General features: G+C 46.3%; 2 protein-coding genes across 5 annotated transcripts in view; one reads left to right on the forward strand and one right to left on the reverse strand.

Moving 5' to 3' along the window:
* Positions 1 to 1,399, forward strand: part of btr30 (bloodthirsty-related gene family, member 30) — a 7,343-nt gene extending 5,944 nt beyond the window's left edge. For 2 of the 4 annotated variants that reach the window (XM_030408144.1, XM_030408145.1), the window contains exons 10-12: positions 1 to 7; positions 82 to 237; positions 607 to 875. The exon at positions 1 to 7 is cut by the window's left edge and continues 169 nt beyond it. In XM_030408144.1, the coding sequence (XP_030264004.1) occupies positions 1 to 7; positions 82 to 237; positions 607 to 813 (370 nt within the window). In that variant the 3' untranslated portion in view covers positions 814 to 875. The other 2 variants (XM_030408142.1, XM_030408143.1) reach the window with 2 other exon arrangements.
* Positions 1,400 to 1,680: 281 nt separating this feature from the next.
* Positions 1,681 to 7,331, reverse strand: ube2m (ubiquitin conjugating enzyme E2 M). The gene is made up of 6 exons (XM_030408172.1): positions 7,008 to 7,331; positions 6,087 to 6,181; positions 5,893 to 5,931; positions 5,650 to 5,753; positions 4,005 to 4,068; positions 1,681 to 3,275 (listed from the first exon to the last, which is right to left on the reverse strand). The coding sequence occupies exons 1-6, from the start codon at positions 7,120 to 7,122 to the stop codon at positions 3,135 to 3,137; spliced, it is 558 nt and encodes a 185-aa protein (XP_030264032.1). The 5' UTR covers positions 7,123 to 7,331; the 3' UTR covers positions 1,681 to 3,134.
* Positions 7,332 to 8,206: the final 875 nt, after the last annotated feature.

Raw genomic sequence — 8,206 nt, forward strand, 5'->3', positions numbered from 1 at the left:
CTGGGAGGTCAGACTCAGGACGCACATGAACCTGATCCAGGACCAGGTGTGACATCTAACTCTCTGTTTCCACCTGTGCAGGTGTTTGTCGGAGAGAGTAAGGACTGGAAGCTGGGCGTGGTCAGTGAGTCGGCTCAGAGGAAAGGACTGTTTGACATGAGCCCCCCCAACGGATACTACGCCCTCTGGTGGAGCAGCAGCCACCTGCGGGCGCTCACAGCCCCGCCGCTGACCAAGGTCTGCTATACCATATCATATTATATTATAATGTTTTATATTATATCATATTAATGTTTTATGTTGTGAACAGACTCTACCAGCTGTAGATTCAGTCTGTGGTCGACTTCTGCCAGAGAAACAGATGAAAAGTTAGAGATGATGAACAACAAAATAAATCAGAATATGAGATAATCAGAACATTTTAAAATATAAGGTGACTGTCTTCATGTTGTCACATTTGATCTTTTGTGACTTAAACATTCCTGATAATATTTTATTACAAAGATAAGGCGGATATTTTTATGCATAGTTTTCTGTACTTTATTACTTTATTGATCCTATCAACCTGGAGTCACCTGAATAACTGCGTGTGTGTGTGTGTTGCAGGTGAAGAGTCCTCCGAAGCTGCGTCAGGTGGGCGTGTTCCTGGACATGGACGAGGGTCAGGTGTCCTTCTATAACGTGAAGTCGGGCTCAGAGATCTACAGCTTCAATGGAACCTCTGAGTTCACAGAGAGGATGTTTCCTCTGCTCGGCACCGCAGACAAAGAGGTCCCGCTGGTCCTCATGACCACCCAGCACCAGCTGGCCTGAGGGACGGGACCAGGAGGAGGGCCGGGACCAGGAGGAGGGCCGGGACCAGGAGGAGGGATGGGACCAGGAGGAGGGACGGGACCAGGAGGAGGGACGGGACCAGGAGGAGGGACGAGGGAGGAGCACTGGGCTGTCGACTGTGGAGGCATCTGATGATGTCATCGTGACAGAGCGACACGACTGTTCCTCGTTGTTACTGTGTCCGTCAGGTTTAACAGGATGTTTTCGTGCTGCTGGAACAATGAGATGCGAGTTCAGACTCACTGCTGAGGTCTCTGCTCATCCATCGGATCACCCAGGTTCTGCTGAGCGCTGCACAGAACTCAGAGTCCAACGAGTCAGTGAATAAATATAATCAGAGTGAGATTTGTGCGCTTTGGAAAACGTGAGAATGTGTTGAAAGAATGTTTTTTAACCAGAATCGTGACAATACAGAAATGTCCTTTTTAAAGTTTACTTCCTGTCTCCGCCCCCTCGCCTGTCAGCCAATCATGAGGGGCCACAGACGACACCTGATCACCTGTATGAACGCTTTTCTGTACGTTAAATAAAATAAACTGTTAAATACAGACAAACATCAAACGTGTGTGTGTGTGTGTTGAAGTGACGTCTCCACAGTTATAATCATTCAAGTTCATATTTTATTTAACATAAATCATATTGCAGTCAATGTGAACAGCTGGGGTTTCAATATACACAATAGAATCGTTAACATTTTATGCCCCGCCCACAACAACCCTCCCACCCGCCAAAATGAAAACATAAAGCCCCCCCTCCCGAATAAACCCCGCCCACCCCCCTCCTTTACACAAACACACTGATCCCCACCCTCTGACACTAGCCCCGCCCACCCGACACGACGCCCCGCCCCCTGACGCTGAGAGTGTGTGTGTGTGAGATCAGCAGCCAACTCCAAACTCGTCATCGCAGGTTCCTCAACCAGCAAACAGACGTCACGACAGCTGAGTGTCAGACGTGTTCACCTCCAGCTGTCTCACCTGTCTCACCTGTCGCACCTGCAGCTCATCAGTCATGTGACCAGATGATTAACTCCCGACTGCCGTTTGATGTCTCACTCTGACAGACATTTTAAGATGCAGCACTGACATCATCTTTTGCTTTTTAAGGCAAACCTGCTTCCACTGCGGCTCAGAAGCTCCGCCCCCTGTACTCATAAGCCCCGCCCTCCTCCGCTGACATAATTACATCTACAGTTGCTGAGTCATTGCAGGCTAAAAACTACCGGCTTGTTTTAAGGAACTTTTTAAGGCGTACCTGAAGGTATTGTGACTCAGAGGCTCCTCCCACCACCACCATAAGCCCCTCCCACTCTGACTGACCACTCCCCCTCACTAAACATGATACATCCAGCTGAAAACTCCACACGTTGCCTCCAGAAAACCTGTCTCTCAACGGACGTTTTAAGGCGCATCACAGCTCCGCCCACAGTGATTAGCTCCTCCCACGCTGACTGATCCCTCCCATATCAGATCACAAGCCCCTCCCCGCCGTCTTGTCAATGTTTTTCTGGTCGGACTCCTACAGTTGTGGAGCTGACACTCGCTGATTGACCATTTGTAGTTTTGGGGGAGGAGTGTGCTGGAACTACTTCCTGGCGTAGTGATTTCTGTGCACCGCGCACAGAACGCTGGCAGATGAACGGCTGCTGGTGAAGAACGCTGCCTGAGTTTGGAGTTTGCTGCCGGCTGACGAACAGACACATGGTGGTGAGAAGGAGGGGGCGTGTCCTTCTGACCACCTGTCAGGTGTGTTCGCCATGTACAACATAAAAAAATAAAAGAAAATCATGTGGGTGTCGTCGTCATCATCATCTTCATCATCATCATCGTCGTCGTCAGTGTTGTGGCGTTCTCTGAATCACCAACTCACCCGATCAACATTCACAGACCACCCTCACCTGCCTCCCCTCCCTCCCCCTCCCTCCCCCCCGGCCACCTATCACTGGCGGCCATCTTTTCAAGTCCAGTTCCTGTGTGTGTTTGTGTGTGTGTGTGTGTGTCGGCGTCCCCCTGTGGCGTGTAAACGGCTGAATGCTGCGTCTTGGAAGTAAAACAGAATTATGGGAGGAAGGGAGAGGAGGGGGAGACGGAGGGGGGAGGAGGAGGGGAGGGTTTCTTCGTCTTCTTTTGTTTTGAAACAGAAAAGCGTCTTCTGGCGTGCTGCTTTCTGTCGCTGCAGCTCCTGCTGCTGCCAACGAGCAGGACTGAGGAGGAGGAGGAGGAGGTGAGGCAGAGGGGGAGGAGGAGGTGAGGAGTGTAGGGGGATGGGTGGGGGAGTTTGGAGAATGGTCGGACGCCGAGTTATTTAAGACACCTCTCGAAGTAGGTGGCGCCCACGTATCCGCCCCTCAGAGAGCGCTGGACGTTCTGCTCGAAGAGCCGCCGGTTTGTTTGGAGGACTTCTGCCGCCTCCTTGTTCAACGGGTCCTCAGGGTTCGGCTCCTGCAGGGGGGAGGAGGGGGGAGGACATGGGGGAGTCACATTAACAAATGAACACAGTGAAGAGGTTTGAATCACATGTTACCTGCAGGAGGCAGAAGTGTTCAAACGGACTTTTAGCTGCAGCGGCTGCGAATGATTCCAACAGTTTAATCCTGAAGCTCTTCATGTGTTAGAAACAGTTAGCGGTTGCTAACGAGTGTCTGAATGAGACTACAGAGGTTGTCGGGGACATTAAACGTCCTCACAGCGAACACGGAGACTCATCTACTCACTAGTCCGTCTTTACAGGCCACTTTAGTTACACACTGTTCTAACTCTGACTTTACAACTTGTACATTGATCAGTTTATAGAAAACCTGGATAGTAATTGTGCAGTAAGACTCTTAGTGGTGGAGACGTTTCAGTCATGTGACCGTGATGTCGTCTGTTTGTAGCCTAGCATTAGCTTCTTACTGCTACACAGTTAATTTAGCTTCACACATCACAGAGTGGAGTTCATCTGTGGAGATTATCTGGATCAACAGAACCTGGACGGGTCAGAACCTTCAGGATATGTTCTGTAATGATCCAGAATCCAGTTCAATGATCCCACAGAGGAACCAGAGAGATGCTAACTGCAGTTAGCTTCAGAGGGACATGTTGAGGGACTGAAGCAGAAGAGGAAACTGAGTTCAGCTGTTTTGTGTTTCAGTGTCAGCGGTGTAGACGAGTGAACTGAAGGAAACTCACTAGAAATAGATACTGTAGACCGTAGATGATGGAGTTTATTGTCAGCACCGGCTTCCAGTCCTCTCTGTGGAGACACAACAGACAGAGTTACAGACGACGACAACATGACGTCACCTGAACGTTTCACCAGGACGGTAAGATGTTTTCAACACAAGTCGAGTGAAGGAACTGTGAATTTATACTTTTCATAAAGAATAAACTGGAGGTGACTGAGGACACTATTATTAACATGATATTACCACATATCTATTATTAACATTATGAATATTATTGTAAAATAATATTTAATTGTGCAGTTCTCTGACACACTGTCAGCTGCAGCTAACGATGGTTTTCATCACGTTGACTTTTTCCTTGTGAAGTTCTGACTCAGATGGAATAAACGATTTTCAGAATAGTTCCTGATTAATTTAACAGTAATACATAAAAATAAACAGCATTTCTTAAATGTACTACAAACAGTTTTTAACTGGTCATCAAACAGTCTCAGTTTAATACTGAAGCCTCAAAATGACACAAACACACTGTATTTCTGTATAATTACTACAGTTAATATCTGTCACCAGGTCAGATTTAACGTCAAACTGAAGTGTGTTTCTGTGTGAGTGCTGCTGACAGAAGCTGCTCTGCAGAGTACAGCTGTACATTTAATTAGATTTTGATTGTGATTTCGATTCCTGGATCAAACGATCTCCAAACTAATATAATCGAGTTGAAACGATTTATTTGGCATCCACGTACAGCCTCGAGATGTTCTGAAAGAGACACGCATGAGGAAACGCGCCCTGCTGACTGGAAACGTGTCCGCTGCGTTACGACTCCACGGCAGCCGACAGGTTTCACTTTAGTCCGTGAAACAACGCACCGAAACAACAATATAACATCCAGTTACTTTTCAAAATAAAACACTGTGTTGACACCAGAGCACAAATGTCAAAAAAGAGACAAACACAAGCTCTTCTTCTGATGCCTCGGTCGGAACACTTCCTGTTGTTGTGTTTATAACAGACCTATAACTGCGCTCGCCAGTGATCACGTGACTATCGCAGGAACTCCTCGGTCTGGTGACGCCAAATTTCAGTACTGCACTGTGGCGGACTCAAACCGCAGCCGGTGGGTGGTGCAGGACGGCGGAGCAAAACTGGATCGGATCCGTGACGCAGTATATCTAAGTATATTTATTTTATTCATTAAATGTTTTATAGACATTGCAGAACAGTTGGACACATATTTGTACGTTATTTTTGATTTAAACATTTTGAGTATTTTTTAAGGGGAAATTTCAAAAGTTCTCAGTTACAAACTGCTTTTTGGAGAAAATGCTGAAAAATGCATCATATTTCCAAACTCAGAAATAATCGTCTAAATAATCGTGATTATGATTTCTTCCATAATCGAGCAGCTCCACTGTAGTTCTGTGTTTCTCCTCAGGGGGCGCCAGAGTCAGCCAACACCCAGCTCACTGTCTCTGCTTTAACAAGAAAGACTTCACCTGCTGTCTCACTCTCACACAGGTAACCTGATCACCTGACAGAGCACACGGTGTGACAGGTGGAGGACACTGTACACGTCCAGAACCAGTGAGTGGACCTTAAGTTCTGATCAGTCAAACTGCAGCTGAACATGGAGACGAACGTGAACTGACCTTAAGATATTTAGGCAGACGTTTCCTTCCAGGTCGATGTTGGGATGATACACCATCGTCTCACACTTCACCTTGGGGGGGTCGTGGGGGTAACCCTGTCCTACCTGAACCAGAACCAACACAACAACAGAACCGAAGAATGAAAACAGATCAGACCATGAACATCCTGCCGACCCACATTAGAGTCCATGTACAGTACTGTGTGTACTGTGTGACAGACAGGTGTCTCCAGGTGTTTCTCACCTTAAAGCTGAAGACAAACTTTCCTCCTTTGTAAAAGCCCTGTGAGACAAATGCACACGGTTAATACTTCAAACCATGTCAGAGTTTCTTTTCAGATCACATCATTATTTATACAGTTATTACTAAACTATCACCTGCATATTGACACATTTATAAAACATATGATACTGTAATACACACACACACACACACACCTCGTCTGGTGAGATGATGAGTCTGAAGTTGAGGAGGTCATCGTCGTCGGGGAAGTTGATCTCACACGTCTTTGGCAGGTTCAGCTCATTGATGTCTGAAACACAAACAGGAAACACGTTCACCTGATGACACGGCTGAAGCACCTGAGCAGGTGTGTGACAGTGTGAGGAGAAGCTGCAGCTCCCTCAGTGAACACACTGCCTGTCAGATCTGTCATGTGTGTGTTCACAGGTGTGTGTCAGACAGCTGCTTCATCAGGAAGTTGGTCAGGTCGTGTTCTGACGTCACTTACAGGAGTTCAGTGAGAAAATCCGCTCTGTGTTTATTAACCGGCTGAAATCTGACTGATGGAAAGTTTGATCACACTGAAACTAGCTCGTTAGCTGCCAGTCAAACACGTCCTGACCTCAGTGAAATGTAACCAGAGGTGCAGAAAGAGTTAGTCAGCCTGTGGACACATAAACAGAGAGCTGACACAGCAAGTTAGCTAGTTAAACGCTATCTGGTGTGAGCTAACTAGCCTGAAAAAATCTACCTAAAGAAACGTTACGATGTGTTGCTGCTGTAAAGTGTGAGCTAGCAAGTGTTGTGAGATCTGTTCCGGATTTGGTGTTGTTAAGTGTTAGCTGTGTGCTAACATGTTAGCCTGGAACGATCTGATACGGGCTAGCTTCTGACTGGCTGTCTGCGTTTTGTTTTCAAATATAGAACAAGCTAGCCGCGGTTAGCTAACACCACTTCAGGCTAAAGTTAGCGTGCTAGCTGTTGGCCTGAGTTATAATAACAGCCCGCTTTTCCTCTCTGTGGTTCTGGATCCTGGTCTCTGCCGGGGCGTCCTGGTACCCTGTGGTTTACAGGTGACCAGTCAGCCCGGCAGCCAGGTCCAGCTCACCCGGTACTGGTGCTGTTGACTAGCCTACCTTTCTGTATTCGGAGCTGGGCCGCGCTGGCTTTTTTACCCCCGGCTCCTGTTCTGTTTCCTCCAGCAGATTCCTCGTCTTTCTTCTGCTGCTTCAGGGAAAAAAGCTTAATCATCTTCAGTGATTTGATAAAGTGATGCCTAAAGTCTGCGTCCCTTCGGTGTGCGCGGTCTGTCGGTACCGGGGGGATTCTAAAGAGAGTCACTTCAGTCCGAACAGCACCGTGATGTTGATGGAGCCGGTGCGTCTCAACTAATTACACTGAGGAGAGATGCTAGCCGCCGAGCTAGCCTAGCCTGTTAGCTAGCAGAGAGGCCGGGCAGAGCAGGGGGAGGAGGGGGAGGAGAGAGGGGAGGAGAGAGGGGAGGGAGCCCGCACCGCACCGCACCGCACCGCACAGCCAGACACCCCCCCTCAGTGAAAGTATCAGATATTGAATGTAACTAAGTACATTTACTCATGTACTGTACTTGTGTAAAACTTTGAGGTAATTGTACTTTACTTGAGTATTATTATACTTCCACTCCACAACATGTTGTTTTTAATCCACTACATTTACTTGATTACTTAAGTTACTAGTTACTTTACAGATTACATCCTGCATCGTCAAGCTCAGTTGGTATCAGACTGTAACTTTTACTGAAGTAATATATTAACCCCTTGTCTGTATTTTTACTCGAGTATGACTTTTGAGTCATTTTGAGAACAACACTGACTACATTTACTTGATTACTTTAGTTCTCAGTTACTCAGAGGCAGAATAGCACAACATAAGTAAAACTGAGAAATACAGAAGATCAGATCTGATAATAGATCACCCAACAGAATACAGTATATACACAGCAATTAATGTGTAATGTACTTTTACTTATCCACAAAAGAGTACTCTGTTACGAGTCAAAGTCCTGAATGCAGCTCTTAAAGCGAACACAACTTAAAAACATATATTTACATATTTATAAAAAAGAGCGTTAATTTTAGCTAATGTGAGGTCAGAGCTGTCCTACAGGTCGAGATTATAGAAATATCGTTGACCAAACTTTTCGCTAAATAAAGTTACGTAGTACGTCTTTAATATGAATTACCATAACATTTATTTTCATTATGTCATGTCACATCTCGTATTAAATGAACAACGACCCCTTAAAAAATGAAAAAGATGAAAAGTAGAGCCGTGAAAAAATATTAAATCCATGTTT

Source organism: Sparus aurata, chromosome 23 (assembly GCF_900880675.1).
Source record: "Sparus aurata chromosome 23, fSpaAur1.1, whole genome shotgun sequence".
Lineage (NCBI taxonomy): Eukaryota > Metazoa > Chordata > Actinopteri > Spariformes > Sparidae > Sparus > Sparus aurata.

Bases quoted from the DNA above. Each gene is read 5' to 3' on its own strand.
- ube2m (XM_030408172.1), bottom strand. From the start codon at position 7,122: ATGATTAAGCTTTTTTCCCTGAAGCAGCAGAAGAAAGACGAGGAATCT. The intron at 4,069-5,649 runs GTCAGTTCACGT...GTGTCTCCACAG, and splicing joins GTCTGCCTAAATATCTTAAG to AGAGGACTGGAAGCCGGTGC. The intron at 3,276-4,004 runs GTGAGTTTCCTT...TCCCCCCTGCAG, and splicing joins GTCTACAGTATCTATTTCTA to GAGCCGAACCCTGAGGACCC.